Below are 16,823 nucleotides of genomic sequence, written 5' to 3'. Positions count from 1 at the left end.
TAGCTTGTATCCCATGTTGCTAAATCAAGTGGGGGTGGAGATAGCAGATGAGCTTGCCAACATTCCCTAGACAGGTGGAGATGCCAGAGGATTGGAAAGTGGCAAATGTGACACCCTTGTTCAATGGGGGGTGTAAGGACATTCCTAGCAATAAACTGGTCAGTTTAACATCAATGGTAGGTAAGGTTATAGAAACAATAAAGAGGGAAAAGCAACAATAGGCACTGGGGAGGTTTAAGTTAATTAAGGAGAACGAGCAAAGAGTAGTAAAGGGCAGATCGTGTTTGACCAATCGAATTGCATTTTCTGATGAAGTAACAGTGTGTGCGCATACACGCACGCACACAGAGATGTGGCAAACAGCAATATTACAAATTCACTGCGACGGGATTTGGGATTCATGTGCATAGATCTTTGAAGGTGCCACAACTTGAGAGACTAGTTAGCAAAGCTTATGTAATTTTGGGCTTCATAGATAGAGGTACTGAGTAGGGAAGTTTTGTTGAACCTTTATAAAAGCTCTGGTTGGGCCCCAGCTAGGGTATTGCATCCAGTTCTGGTTGCCATACTTAAGGAAGGGTGTGAGGGTCCTTGAGAGAGTGCCGAGGAGGTTTACCAAAATGGGTCCAAAGTTGAGGGGATTTCGCTCCAAGGTTAGGTTGGAGAAGCTGGGGTTGTTCCCCTTGGATTGAGGGAGATTTGATAGTGGTACACAGATTTACATGAGGTAGGCAAAGAAAAGCTGTTCCCATTAGATGATCATACAAGGGCTAGGGGGCATAGATTTAACGCTTTGGGCAAGAGATGCAGGAGGGATGTGAGGGATTTTTTTTTAAAGCAGCGAGTGGTAATGTCCTGGAACTCATTGCCTACAAAAGGTGGCAGAAGCAGAGAAAACAAATTATTTCAAAAGGAAACTGGATGGGCACTTGAAGGAAATATACTTTGCAGGGTTAAGGGGTATCACAGAATCACAGTGCAGAAGAGGCCTTTCAGCCCATCGAGTCTGCACCGACACGTGAGAAATACCTGACCTACCTACCTAATCCTATTTACCAGCATTTGGCCCATAGCCTTGAATGTTATGACATGCCAAGTGCTCATCCAGGTACTTTTTAAAGGATGTGAGGTAACCTGCCTCCACCACCCTTCCAGGCAGTGCATTCCAGACCGTCACCACACTCTGGGTAGAAAAAGGTGTTTCCTCACATCTCCCCCCCTGCCCCTCACCTTGAATTTATGTCCCCTTGTGACTGACCCTTCAACTAAAGGGAACAGCTGTTCCCTATCCACCCTGTCCATGCCCCTCATAATCTTGTACACCTCGATCAGGTCACCCCTCAGTCTTCTCTGCTCCAACGAAAACAACCCAAGTCTATCCAACCTCTCTTCATAACTTAAATGTTTCATCCCAGGCAACATCCTGGTGAATCTCCGCTGCATCCCCTCCAGTGCAATCACATCCTTCCTATAACGAGGCGGCCAGAACTTCACACACTACTCCAGCTGTAGCCTCATCAAGGTTCTATACAACTCCAACACAGCCTCCCTACTTTTGTAATCGATGCCTTGATTGATAAAGACAGGTGCCCCATATGCCTTTTTCACCACCCCACTAACATGCCCCTCTGCCTTCAGAGATCTATGGACACACACACACCAAGGTCCCTTTCTTCCTCAGAACTTCCTAGTGTCATGCCGTACATTGAATACTTGTCAAATTACTCCTTCCAAAGTGTATCACCTCACACTTTTCAGGGTTAAGTTCCATCTGCCACTGATCTGCCCATTTGACCATCCTGTCTATATCTTCCTGTAGCCCAAAACACTCAACCTCACTGTTAGCCATCTGGCCAATCTTTGTGTCATCCGCAAACTTCCAAATCCTAACCCCCACATAGTCAGCTATGTTGTTTATATAAATGACAAATAACAGGGGACCCAGCACAGATCGCTGTGGTATGCCACTGGACACTGGCTTCCAGTCACTAAAGCATCCTTGTCATCACATTCTGTCTTCTGCTAAGCCAATTTTGAATTACCCTGTATCCCATGTGCATTTGGGTAGAGCGGGGAAATGGGATTGACAGAATTGCTCTACAGAGAGCCAGCATGTTTTCAATGGACTGAATGGCCTCCTTTGCCGCAATGACTCTATGACAATAAGAGAAAGCAAGTAACATTTTAAAGTAGGGAAGGAGTGGAAGAGGATGTAAAAAAATTTGGAGCAGAAAACAAATTAAATTGCTTTAAATTTTCCTCAATTAATTAATAAACAAATAAATTTTTAATTTCCCCTCATTCAATATTTAGGACAAACTTAACATTGTTACGGGAGCAAAAATATCTATTTGTGGCTGTGAATTTATTATGCAGCAAAAAGACTTGCAATGAAACTAAAATTTCTTGAAACACAGTGGCAAGTGATCAATTTGTTCACTTATAAATCAACAATAATTACAATCAGCTGTTTTAAAAGAAATCAATTAACTTTTTCAAGATGGTTACAGTGGACATTCATAAAATTAAATGTAGTGCAGTTTTAGCAAAAATGGCACTTTGGCTGCAACTTTATGCAGTAAGCACTAACAAACAACGAAGCTTTCAGAAATACAAAACATATACGATGCCCAAGGGCGGAGGGTTGCATTCTTCCAGCCTAACAGGCGGAAAAGTTTGAAAAATAAATTAACCTCATCTTCCTTTGAAGATAATTATAGATAGTTACTTTTTGCTGGAGCTAGGAGAAACAAAACTCAAAGGGACTTAGCAATTGAAACTAGTTATAGGTCCAGAACTCTGCATGCTGCAGGAATAGAGTACTGCACAGTTTGCAGAAGTGCTACTTTGTTCTCTTGCAAACATAATGGGTAAAACAAAGTCAAAGGCTGGAAGTAATTTATATCATTGAGGTACCTTTCTGTATGACACTAGTAATTGATGGAAACGAGAACCTGGAGAGATTGTACACAGGAACAAATGGACAAAGTATGTCTTTAGATTGAGTCACTGCTGGTTAAATGCATTACAATTTTTGCATGTAGGGGTAGATTCTCCACTATTTTCATTTCCTCTATGTTAACTACATGGGCCACCTTAAAATCGATAAGTCTGAAAGTATTCTAAGTGGATGTTAAAAAAATTCAGTCTGGAAAGAAAGGGTGAAAGAAAAAATACAAAATATTTATCCCGTTAGCTCTTCTGTATCTTGCATTTAGACAAATATTTAATATATTTTACTTTCAGGCGTTTTCTCATTGTAGTCAATTTATACTTTGAGAACTCAAGAATTTGGTGAAGAGGGAATGCTCTACTGATGTTGCTGACATGGTTACCATTAAGTATCACTACTGACAGTATTGAATTAGGGAGTTACAATGCTTTTTTGACTTAAATTTGATCCATCTTCCATTCAGAACGCACCCATCAATAGCAAAATTTGAATCAGTGCTGTGGTATAAATGTAGTGAATAAATAGCCTGGAGGAGGTATGATTCTAGGATTTTCAGTGTTTCTTGTAAGAATTGATAAGATCTCTAAGTCTATCAGTTATCAATAGACACCCAAAGGCATTTGCTGAAATGTATTACCTGTAAGTTTTGAACATATTTTCTTTTTAATCTAGGAAACAGGGGTAAACTACTCTTGCACAAGATTAAAAGCTGCTGCAATTTACAATAAATTTCATGAGAGTCTCTAATTTATTTTATAGTAGCTCCATGATTCTTCATAGTGACAGATATCGTGCTCAAGTTCCATACCAGCAACAATCAGGTTTTTCAGGAAGGAGCACAATATCAGATTGTGCGAGAGAAATGGATACAGTAAAAACAGGTCCTCCATGATCAGCAAAACTCAGTTGATGTGACATGTATTTTTAACGATGTACACATCTTATGAAAGATTATCCTAGAAGATGGTAACATTGGGAGAGAAATAGGAATTGTCATGAATATAAAACTGGTATTCAGCACAAACAGAATAAGCACACCTTGTACAATTTAGTTGAATAAAGTCCAACCAGTTTAGGATTTGTGTTTGTATTCAGTTGAGTCCTTACTCAATATCAGTTTGACTTCCTGAAAAGCGTTTTAACTATTTATTTTTTTCAGATCGGCAAGCTGGATTGGAGGGACTGCTGTTTGGAAGTGTGTTAAGTTTGTAATTTATGGGAACAAAATATTTTGTTGAAAAAGAAACAAGACTTGCATTTATATACCATTTTTCCACAACTACTGAATGTCTCAAAGCGCTTTACAGCTAATGAAGTACTTTTTGAAATGTAGTCACTGTTGTAATGTACAGCAAATGCCCACAAGCAGTAACCTGATAATGTCCAGAGAATCTGATTTTGTGATCTTGATTGCAGGAGAGATATTGGCCAAACACCCGGGATAACTTCCTTGCTCTACTCTGAAATAGTGCCATGGGATCTTTTACATCCAACCGAGCAGGCTGATGGGGTCTTAGCTTAACGTCTCATCTGAAAGAAGGCACCTCTGACAGTGCAGCATTCCATCAATACTCCACTGGGGTGTCAGCTTTGATTTTTATCTTCCAAGACCTGGAGTGGGGCTTGAACATGGAACGTTGTGACTAAGAAGCAACAGTGCTACCAAGTGAGCCACTGATGACATTCAAATAAAGCACAAGTTATTTAGATATATTTTTTTCAGAATGGTGTTCTAAGACAGTGACTTGAGTTTTCAGAAGATGCAGCTCTTTAATCTGATTAATGTATGAAGACAAATCAATTAAAATAAAGTTATAATTGATTTACTGAATCTATTGGGACAAGGCATCATGTAACACTAGTTCCTCTGACTTGGATGGGGCAACATTCAAAATTTAGTTTCAAGACTCTGGAAGGGATAATTTAGTAAAACTGAATCTATAACCAAACATTGCCTGCTACTCCCTGTATCTCATCCCCATTTTTAAAGATAACTATATTGAATGATTGTGTACAGCTCCCACAACTAAATCGCAAGGCATTCAGATCCATTCTCTTTCCTTGCACTGGTTTTACACAAATCATTCTAATCTTTTTAGACAAGGAATTACTTGTAATCCTCATTTGCTCCAGTGAAAATAAAGGCTTCCAATGGGTTCCAACACACAGCGTTGGTCCGCAGGTCCATGATAACCTGTTAAGATAAAATTTGAGTGTTAAAAGAAACAAACATAGCTATGTGACAATTTAATTCTATTCAATTTATGAATTGAAAATGTTAAATGCCATACCTTTTTCAAGGGGGTTGCCTGCCTTATATCATACAGAACAATATTTCTGTCTGAAGCACAGCTTGCAAGAAGATAAGTCTAAAATAGAACACAAATTGAATACAACCATTAGCACCAGTACAGTCCCCAAAATCAACAATACATAATTAAACCAAACCTATTCAAGAATTAAGGTGAGCCTTGGTGCACAGCTAACAAAAGGTCTGCTATCCTGGGTGTGTCTACTATTTCATTGTACTTCAAAACATGTTTAAAGTCCATTTAAGCATCTTCAATTTACAACGGAGTTCAAATGTGCCATTTTCTCAGGATTAAAGATAAGCATCTACTATAGGACGCACCAACCTAGAATACTAGCAAAAGCAGAACTACAGCTACAGGAAAGCTAACCATCCCATAAAAGCCAGCAACTGAAAAACAGCTAGGATTATAGACCCAAGGTCACTGGTTTATGGCGACTGAATTACTTACATTTCATTTCCATTATATCCTGCTTCATGATTTCCTATTACTGTGTTATTTATATTTGTTCCTGGGATGTCAGCATTGCTGGCAAGGTCAGCATTTGTTACCCATCCCGAATTACCCTTGATAAGGTGCTTGTGAGTCACCTTCTTGAACTGCTGCAAGTACACTCAGAATGCTGCTAGGGAGGAAGCTCCAAGTCAGGATGGTGTGCGACTTAGAGGGGTGGTGGTGATGCTCCCATGACTCTGCTGCCCTTGTTCTTCTAGGTGGTAGAGGTCACAGGTTTGGAAGTTGCTGCAGTACATCTTGTAGATAGTAAAAACTGCTGTCTTGCACGACAGAGTGGTGGAGGGAGTGAATGTTTAAGATGGTGGATGAGGTGCCAATATAGTAGGCTGCTTTTTCATGGATGGCGTTGAGCTTCATCCAGGCAAGTCGGGAGCATTTCATCACACTCCTGACTTGTGCCGTGTAAATGGTGGACAGACTTTGGGGAGTCAGGAGGTGAGTTACTTGCCGTAGAATTCCTAGCCTCTGACTGGTTCTTGCAACCATTGTAATGGAATTGCATTTCACAAAGGAATAGGTTATTCAGCTGCTTGAGAGCACAGGATACGAAGTAACTCTCCAAAGATAAAACATATAGCAAAATATACAAATTCAATTAAATCACAATTGATATGTACCTCAACTCTTGACACCCTGATCAAACAAAAATCCAACAGCCTTGGCAATTTCAACTACCTGGCATTCACACCCTTTTGGGACCAGTGTTTCAGATTTCCACTACTCTTTCCGTAGAAAGTTACTTCTGATTTTATTGCAAACTGGCCGAGCTCTAATTTTAATATTATGTCCTATTCTCAATAACTCAGCAGAGGGAATAGTTTTTCTCTATCTTATCAAATCACTTTATCATTTCATGACCTTGATTACATCGCTTCTCAAAATGTCTGCTCCTAAAGGAATACAAACCAAGTTTACAAATACTGCCCTCATACTTTAACTTTTGCTATCAATGTGGTACAAAAGGAAGCATTGGAATAGTCAGGTCTGGAAGGAGATGTAAATGTAACGTTCAATGGCCTGGGATTGAGGGAAACTACCATGCCAAAATAAATGTAGTGTCGAGAAACAAAAACAAAAATTGCTGGAAAGTCTCAGCAGGTCTGACAGCATCTGTGGAGAGAAAGACAGAGTTAACATTTCGAGTCCGTATGACTCTTCAGAATTGTGTCATGAATGTTGGCAGCACCCACACAGGATAAGCTATCACTTTTTAAAACTCATTAATTCTCAGTATGTTGGCGTCACTAGCAACACCCTTACTGCCCATCCCTAGGTGCCCTTGAGAAGGTTGTGGTGAGCGCCTTCTTGAGCCGCTGCAGGGGGAGGGAGGTCATGTTGGAATTGTATAGAACCTTGGTGAGGCCACAGATGGAGTACTGTGTGCAATTCTGGTCGCCACATTATAGGAAGGATGTGAGTGCACTGGAGGGGGTGCAGAGGAGATTCACCAGGATGTTGCCTGGGATGAAACATTTAAGTTATGACGAGAGGTTGGATAGACTTGGGTTATTTTTGCTGGAGCAGAGAAGACTGAGGGGTGAACTGATTGAGGTGTACAAGATTATGAGGGACATGGACAGGGTGGATAGGGAGCAGCTGTTCCCCTTAGTTGAAGGGTCAGTCACAAGGGGGCATAAGTTCAAGGTGAGGGGCAGAAGGTTTAGGGGGGATGTGAGGAAAAACTTTTTTACCCAGTGTGGTGACGGTCTGGAATGCACTGCCTGGGAGGATGGTGGAAGTGGGTTGCCTCACATCCTTTAAAAAGTACCTGGATGAGCACATGGCACTTCATAACATTCAAGGCTATGGGCCAAGTGCTAGTAAATAGGATTAGGTAGGTAGGTCAGGTGTTTCTCAAGTGTCGGTGCAGACTCGATGAGCCGAAGGGCCTCTTCTGCACTGTGATTCAGGCCTTATGAAGGTACTCCCACAGTGCTTTTAGGTGGGGAGTTACAGGAATTTGCCTCAGTGAAGACACAAGTCCAAGTTAGGAAGATATGAGACTTCTATGGAACTTGCAGTGGTGTGCCAAGCACCTGTTGCCTTTGCTGTTCCAGGTAGTAGACATTGGAAGTACTTCCCAAACCTGTAATGAAGCCTTGGTAAGGTACTGCAGTCCACCTTGTAGCTTGCACACACCACAGCGCGCTGCTGGTGGAGGAAGTTTAAGGTGATGGATGGAGTGCCATCAAGCAAGCTGTTTTATCCTGAGCGACACTAGAGCTGCACCCATACAGGTAACTGGAGAGTATTCCACATACTGCTGACTTGTGCCTTACAGATGGTGGAAAGGTTTTATGGAGTTAGGAGGAGAGTCATTTGTCGCAGAATATCCAACCTCTGACCTACTCTCGTAGTGACAGTATTTTTGATCTTTGGTCCAGTTCCTGGTCAATGGTGACACCCCCCCCACAACCCCCAGGATTTTTATGATGGAGGATTCATTAAAGGCAATGCCATTAAGTTCCATCTCGTGTTGGAGATGGTCATTTCTTGGCACTTGTGTGGTGCATATGTTACTTGCCACTTATTAGCTCAAGTCTGGATGTTGTCCAAGCTTTGTTGCATGTGGGCACAGAATGCATCATCTAAGGAACTGCAAATTGTACTGAACACTGAGAATGACATCATTGTATGGCTTGATGCATGCTCGAGGAGATCATCCGATGTGCGGCTCATGCACAGAAGAATGATATCACGGGTCAACCGAAAACTGAAGTACCCACATTGTTGGTAATTATTCGGGGCGAGAGTTGCCAAGCCTGACAGGCAAGGTTAGCGGAATATAAGAACATAAGAAATAGAAACAGGCCATATGGCTCAGTGAGCTTACTTCACCAACCAGGACAAGGGCCTTGTCAATCATGGTGGGCAGCTGTGGGGTGAATCCACAGTTGAAGTGGAAAGAGATATCAGAAGCATTAGTAACAGCAGAGGACAGCGGAGAGATGTGAAGGAGAAACTGAATAGAGTCAAAACAACATGGACTTATTTAGTGAACCCATGTCCATAAAGCATTAGACTGGGCCTCTGGATTACTAATCCAGTGACATTACGACTGCCCCACCATCTCACCGCTCTGAAGAGTCATATGGGCTCTAAACGTTAACTCTGTTTCTCTCTCCACAGATGCTGCCAGATCTGCTGAGTTTTTCCAGCATTTTCTATTTTTATTTCCGATTTCTATCATCTGCAGTATTTTGCTTTTATTTAGGTACTTATTTCTGTATATTTTAGGGCCACAAATCTGGCCGTTTTGATTCTGACTAAAAACTAGCATTTGTAGATTCCAAACAATTGCACAAGCATTAGGCTCTAATTTGATAATTCCACCATCTAAAATTACAGGCTTGTGTTTGAAAATGTTAAAGATTTTCAGTGCTATATTTATTTTTATGTTAGAAAAGCACGAGAAAGCTTAATAATTTCTTTGCTTTTTTAAATTCCCACAGCTTATGAGCAAGTCAGTGGATCCTTGCCAGCCTCAAGCGAAAATAATGCATCAAATAGTAAAAATGCTAAAGAGTGCCATAAAGCTACCCATTTACCTTAATTGAATGAGATCAAGTGAATTAAGAAATCAGTTATTAAATTCTGCTATGATCAAATTATTTAAAATCTAATTCGGCCAGGCACCAATTGTAAAAAAAAACATACACCAGCAGAAACAGCTAGATATGAGCATCTAAGTAATTAATCTCTCCTTAATTCTGTTGTGACTGGCATATCAAGTGCTAATAGTTGCTACTATAAAACTACAACTGATCTTAGTGGTTGCTTTCTCGTCAGCAGATAGATTAGGATCAAGGACAAGAAAAAGTTCAATTAAGATTAACATAAAAATGGTTCCTCACTTATATGCCAAATGACACACATCAGTTCTTCCCGATGAGCCAATGCCACCTCTTTGCTGCTGATTTCAGAGAGCTTTTCCAAGATGCAGTATGAGGTAACTTTGGGGCAGAGGAGTAAATCTGAACTGCATATTGATTATTCATCAACAAATGCGAACTATCCGTATCAAATACACGAAGACAGTTGGTTCACATAGGGCTACGTTACAAATGCGTTTTTGGAAAGACCAACAAGTATACCAGAACAAGCCATCAGCTATTCGCACTGTATTTAATTGCACATCCATATTGTCCAAGCTTACAACCTACCCTACCTAAACAAGATAAATTCAATTAATATATAGTATTTATGAATAGTAGTTTTTGGCTGTGTTTGCCCAAGAGCTGAGTCTACAAAGCATGTGGTGGCGTAGTGGTGTTGTCACTGGACTGGTAATCCAGAGACCCAGAGTAATGCTCTGGCGACCCGGGTTCAAAGCCTGTTAATAAAAAAAATCTGGAATTAAAAGTCTAACGACCATGAAACCATTGTTGATTGTCGTAAAAACTAATGTGCTTTAGGGAGGAAATCTGCTGAGCTCATGCTGAGGCTTGTGAGTAAGTAATGTAGTGACTCTTAATGTCCTCTGAAATGGCCTAGCAAGCCACTTGGTAGGAGTGACCGCCGCACAGTCCTTGTGGAGACGAAGTCCTGTCTTCACATTGAGGATACCCTCCATCGTGTCGTACGACACAACCACCGTGCTAAATGGGATAGATTTCAAACAGATCTAGCAACGCAAAACTGGGCATCAATGAGGCACTATGAGCCAACAGCAGAAGAACTGTACTCAACCACAATCTGTAACCTCATGGCCCAGTATATCCTCCACTTTTTCATTACCACCAAGCTAGGACATCAATGTAGAGTGCAGGAGCAGCACCAGCCATATCTAAAAATGAGGTGTCAACTGGTGAAGCTACTACTTGTGTGCCAACGAGCATAAGCAGCAAGTGATAGATAAAGCTAAGCGAATCCTCAACCAACGGATCAGATCTAAGCTCTGCAGTCCTGCCACATCCAATCGTGAATGGTGGTGGACAATTAAACAACTCACTGGAGGAGGTGGCTCCACAAACATCCCCATCCTCCATGATGAAGGAACCCAGCACATCAGTGCAAAAGATTCGCAACAATCTTCAGCCGGAAGTGCTGAGTGAATGATCCATCTCAGCCTCCCATGGAGGTCCTCAGCATCACAGATGCCAGGCTTCATCAAATTCAATTCACTCCATGTGATATCAAGAAACATGATACTGCAAAGGCTATGGGCCCTGACAATATTTGGGCAATAGTACAGAAGACTTATGCTCCAGAACTTGCCACACCCCTAGACAAGCTGTTCTAGTACAGCTACAACACTGGTATCTACCCGGAATCTGGAAAATTGCCCAGATATGTCCTGTACACAAAAAACAGGACAAATCCAGCCAGGACGATTACCAATTATCAGTCTACTCTCAACCATCAGTAAAATGATGGAAGGGGTCATCAACAGTGCTATAAAGCAGCACCTGCTTAGTAATAACCGGCTCACTGACGCTCAGTTTGGGTTTCACCAGGTTCACTCAGCTTCTGACCTTATTACAGCCTTGGTTCAAACATGGACAAAAAAGCTGAATTCCAGTGATGAGGTGAGAGTGACTGCCTTCAACATCAAGGCAAAATCTTACTGAGTGTGGCATCAAGGAGCCCCAGCAAAACTGGAGTCAATGGGAATCAGGGGAAACACTCTCCACTGGTTGGAATCATATCTAGCTCAGAGATGGATGGAGGTCAATTATCTCAGTTCCAGGACATCACTGTAGGAGTTCCTCAGGGTGGTATCCTCGGCCAACTACCTTCAGCTGCTTCATCAGTGACCTTCCTTTCATCCTAAGGTCAGGAGTGGGGGTGTTTGCTGATGATTGCACAATGTTCAGCACCATTCGCATCTCCTCAGATATCAAGGCAGTTCATGCCCAAATGCAGCAAGACCTGGACAATATCCAGACTTGGGCTGATAAGTGGCATGTAACATTCCCGCCATACAAGTGCCAAGGAAGGACCATCTCTCAACAGGAGAGAAGCTAACCATTGCCTCTTGATATTCAATGGCATTATCATCGCTGAATCCCCCACTATCAACATCCTGGGGGTTACCATTGACCAGAAACTGAACTGGACCAACCATATAAATACTGTGGCTACAAGGGCAGGTCAGAGGATAGCAATTCTGCGGCGAGTAACTCATCTCCAGACTCCCCAAAGCCGATCCACCATCTACAAGGCACAAATCAGGAGTGTGATGGCAGCCTCTCCACTTGTCTGGTTGAGTGCAGCTCCAACAACACTCAAGAAGCTTGACACCACCCAGGACAAAGCAGCTGGCTTGATTGGCACCCCCTTCCACAAACATTCACTCCCTCCACTACCGACGCACAGCGGCAGCAGTGTGTACCCCCTACAAGATGCACTGCAGAAATTCACCAAAGCTGCTTGGACAGCACTTTCCACGACCATTACCATGTTGAAGGACGAGGACAGCAGATACATGGGAACCCCACCACCTGGAAGTTCCCCTCCAAGCCACTCACCAACCTGAATTAGTCAAAATCCTGGAACTCTCTCCCTAACAGCACATTGGGTGTACCTACACCACAGGAACTGCAGCGGTTCAAAAAGGCAGCTCACCACACCTTTTCAAGGGCAATGTATGCTGGCCCAGCCAGCGATGCCCACACCCAGCAAATGAAAAAAACTTAACATGACTTCCAAAAGAAGTTGTTCATCTATGGGTCACACATGAAAACACATGCTGCCATGGTAATGTTCCCTCCTAAGACAGAAGGCCATGCGTTTAAGTCCTTTTCAAGAGACTTGAGCATATAACCTGGGCCCACACTCTGGTACAGTACTGAAGGAATACAGTCTTTCAGACAGGGCATTGGAACAGAAGCCACTCCGGTCTTCAAGAACACAACACACTAACAGTAGCCTAACCATGTATTTACTAAAAGCAGAAGTAGACCCGCACTGGACCCCCACATCCATCCAACATTGCCTCTATTCAAGGCAATTAAGATACAGTGATGTAGGCAAAGTGGAATCAAAAAGATCAGACAGTGGCATTTCTCAAATCATAATTTGAAAATATGTACCAAATTAAAATACGCCAACCCAGGAATAGCATTATAAGCTTGGTGTATTCTCTAAACTTCTTCCACAGCTTTTCTTGCCCTCTGGTGGGATTAGTGTGGAAAACATCTTCCAGCTTTATAAGCAGAGGAGACTTGCCAGTTTCAGCCTGATAAACAGGATGACTTGAGACCAATTTTAATTCAAGAACATTTTTTTTTAAATCATGAAGGGGCAACACAATCTCCTGTACAATAATGTTTAAAATCATGTGTTCATTTTACTAGTCAAATGCTGTATTTGTTTACTTTCAGTAAATGACAGGATTTTTCTCAGAAGTAGCAGCATTACCTCTATCGGGTTGAATTTCACACTGCTGATACTGTCCACGCCCCAAGTAAATGAGCGGATTGGGCTGCTCCTCTGCTCATCCCAGATGTCCACCTGCTGTCCACATGTTGCAAACACACCATCCCTCCAATGATGATCAATTCCTGTGTAAACAGTCTAAACAGAAGCATAATCATGTTTACTTGGAAATCTAAGCAAGCACACAGTGCTAAAAGTATGCTACAACGCCAGGATGAAATGCATTGTACTTTTAAGATATGAAAATGGTAATTTGATAAAAGTTGACAGTAGGAAAATGCTAATTAACACATTTTCTAACTTTGCTCCTGTTCAGTTGATTCATAAAGACAGGAGGAGAACTACGTTATAGATAGGTGGTGGCGACGGAGACAAGTGACTAAAGGGAATGACAAACTATTTTCAGTAGAGGCAGATGGAACTGCAGTTACATTTTCACACTTATTTGCTGCCTGAACAGTTTTACAAACTATGGAACAGGTATAATAAACTCCATCACATTTGTTTGTTCATCTGTTTTTTTTTACCCCGGCAAGGCCAGCATTTGTTGCCCATCCCCAACTGCCCATGAGAAGGCATCTGATTTCAAGACACATAGGATCAGCTGGACGAATTATTTATTCAGCAACTTTTAAATGCCCAATAAATCCGTGTTCCACTCCTTGTTCTGCTCCGTAATAGAAAACCAAAATACTACATATGGGAACAATTTTCTTTGAGGACATTTTGCTCCATGAAAAAAAATGTTCCTTAGGTCTTTCCCAGGCCTCAGGATGTTAACTGTACACCAACTGTGTGTTAATTGTATTTAGATGGTGGGTATTATATATATATATATATATATATATGTATATATATATATATATATATATATATATAAATAAAAAAGATTGAAAGTGGGGTTGTGGTTAGAGATGTACAATATACAGTTTGTTTAAAAAACTACTTGCCAACAAATAAAGATTCAGCTCAAGTTTTCAATCCTTCCTCATTTGAATATCTGAGTTCTAAAACAGGGTGCTCTTGTCAGAGCAGCTGGGTACTGCTACAACTGCCACCAACACAACCAAGTGAACATTTTTGATGTACCCATTTAATGACAGATTACCTGCACTAACCATGAAACTCTCTCAGCCCCATGATTACACTAACCATGAAAATTTCTCAACCCCATGATTACACTAACCATGAAACTTTCTCAACACCATGATTTGGGATGGGATTTATGTCAAATGCATTTCTGACAACAGAGCGTGTGGGATCAAAATCCCCTCCAACTGGAAAATTTGTGGAACATAATTTCAAAACCATGTACATGTTTTGACCTCATGATTGGAACTATAAATTTCAAAAAGATAAGCTGCAGTCAGCAGTACAGGGCTGGGCAACAAGGGATTAATTTAGTGAAAAACATTTACCACCACCATTTAGTGAAAAACTAGTGAAAGACATTTAGTGAAAACATGTGACTCATCAAAAGGGTTTGGACATTGACTAAAGTGATCTAAAAGGCTAACCTGGAAAAACTCAGCAGGTCTGGCAGCATCGGCGGAGAAGAAAAGAGTTGACGTTTCGAGTCCTCATGACCCTTAACCAGGCAAGTGGAGTTCTGTTGAAGGGTCATGAGGACTCGAAACGTCAACGCTTTTCTTCTCCGCCGATGCTGCCAGACCTGCTGGGTTTTCCAGGTAATTCTGTTTTTGTTTTGATTTCCAGCATCCTCAGTTTTTTTGTTTTTATTTTTTTGATCTAAAAGTCTGATTACCCAACACAATGGCACAAAGGACATATCAATACAATACACTCAAGGAATTATTCATCCATCACAGACAATAATAGTGGAATAGAGTCATTCAAACCATCATTAACGTTGGAGTCAGGTGCTGTTACTGTGCTATCTCAAACAGCAAGAGAATTGCTCATACAATAAGAACTGATTATATTCGTCTGGATACATCTACCATGGAAAACCTTGTATTGTTTCAACCAGCAGGAGCTGATGACATTTGTCTGGACTTTGCATGAAATCAGTTAAATGGATATTTGAATAACAGGAAATATGTTTCGACATGTCTGAGTTAAATTATTATAAAAGCAGAGCAGATCTGAGTATTTGGGCTGCAGTTGGAAGAAGGGTCAAGTCTGGTCACCTTGACTCAGGCATACAAAAAAAAAAGACTCATACAGTCAACACCAGACAGGCCAGCCACGTTGGGAATTCTAAGCGCTTTCAACCATAAGGTTTTGGGCTGCAGTTGGAAGAAGGGTCAAGTCTGGTCACCTTGACTCAGGCCTACAGTCAACTTTGGACAAACCAGGGATTGGGGATTGTAAGTTTCAGCCAAATCTTAGTGATATTGCTCTGAGGGTTTTGTAAAGGTTTGGGGCAAAAACTTGGTGCTTTTTTCGGTACCTGTAACCTGTTTCAGCCAGCAAAACAAAAAACAGTGGATGCTGGAAATCCAAAACAAAAACAGAACGACCTGGAAAAACTCAGCAGGTCTGGCAGCATCGGCGGACAAGAGCAAAGTTGACGTTTCGACTCCTCATGACCCTTCAACAGAACTAAGTAGAAATAGGAAAGGGGTGAAATATAAGCTGGTTTAGGTTGGGGGGGGGGGGGGTGGTGGTAAGAAGGAGGCGGGGGTTGTTGGGACAAGCAAGCAGTGATAGGAGGAGATAGGATGTGTTGCAACAGCTCTTTGTACTTTTGTCTGTGACATCTTCTGGTTATCTCTTCCCATCACTGCTTGCTTGTCCCAACAAACACCCCCCCACCCCTCCAACCAGCTTATATTTCACCCCTTTCCTATTTCTACTTAGTTCCGTTGAAGGGTCATGAGGACTCAACGTCAACTTTGCTCTTCGCCACCGATGCTGCCAGACCTGCTGAGTTTTTCCAGGTATTTCTGTTTTTGTTTCAGCCATATCTTAATGATATGGGTTTCTTAAATGTTTCAGGACAGGGTGTGGTGTTTTGCCTGTGTTTTTGTAAGTTTTAACCGAGTCATGGTGACTTTGTGTCAGGTACTGAGATTAGGTAGTTTTAAATGTTGGATTTTGTACTGTTGGGTTGTGGGTGATTCAATAAAGCAATTGTGAATTGTCAAAAAAAATTTCTCACTGGTCATTCTGTTCAAGCCATACAGTTGTGACCTTGTATGACGAACTTGAGTGTGGGAGGGTTTCTGAGGAAAAAGGGGAACCCCCCCCCCACCCCGCCCCACAAGAACTTAGAACCCTAGAATGTTTTTCTTTGGAGAACCTTTCCTACAATATCTAGTGACTGGATGTGACCTTTCATTACTCACTAACACGCATTGGTAAGGATGCCAAAAAACAACCAGCACAACTGAGATTCATTTCCTGAAATTGCTGATTCCTGCCTGTCAATTTTCACTTTTCAATTATTTTACAAAATGTGGCATACCTTGCCTAGTATTGTGTGTACTGGTTCTTCTTGCTCTTCAAATGAAGGACCTTCCATTTTCCACTGTTTGATGGTCTTATCATCACCAACCTTTACAAAAAAAAAATCACTAGTTCAAGTTAATGCAGTTAAACAAAGTAAATTCTTTTTTTTTAAAACCATCACTATACCAGTATAGTACAAATTTAGAAAGTTAACAATTTTTGGAACAGCCCTGGGTCAGATGATACTG

The 16,823-nt window shown here is 41.5% G+C and overlaps 1 protein-coding gene across 1 annotated transcript in view; it reads right to left on the bottom strand.

Annotated features, from left to right (window-relative positions):
* dcaf13 (ddb1 and cul4 associated factor 13) overlaps positions 1-16,823 on the bottom strand; it is a 105,260-nt gene that overhangs the window by 67,404 nt on the left and 21,033 nt on the right. Inside the window, exons 4-7 of the mRNA XM_041189079.1 lie at positions 16,592-16,681; positions 13,144-13,299; positions 5,245-5,322; positions 5,065-5,147 (exon numbers count right to left, since the gene is read on the bottom strand). Of these exons, the coding sequence (XP_041045013.1) occupies positions 5,065-5,147; positions 5,245-5,322; positions 13,144-13,299; positions 16,592-16,681 (407 nt within the window). The remainder of the gene's footprint in view (positions 1-5,064; positions 5,148-5,244; positions 5,323-13,143; positions 13,300-16,591; positions 16,682-16,823) is intronic.

Source organism: Carcharodon carcharias, chromosome 6 (genome assembly GCF_017639515.1).
Source record: "Carcharodon carcharias isolate sCarCar2 chromosome 6, sCarCar2.pri, whole genome shotgun sequence".
Lineage (NCBI taxonomy): Eukaryota > Metazoa > Chordata > Chondrichthyes > Lamniformes > Lamnidae > Carcharodon > Carcharodon carcharias.
Note: the sequence above shows the minus strand (reverse complement) of the source record. Positions and strands in the feature narration are given on the sequence as shown.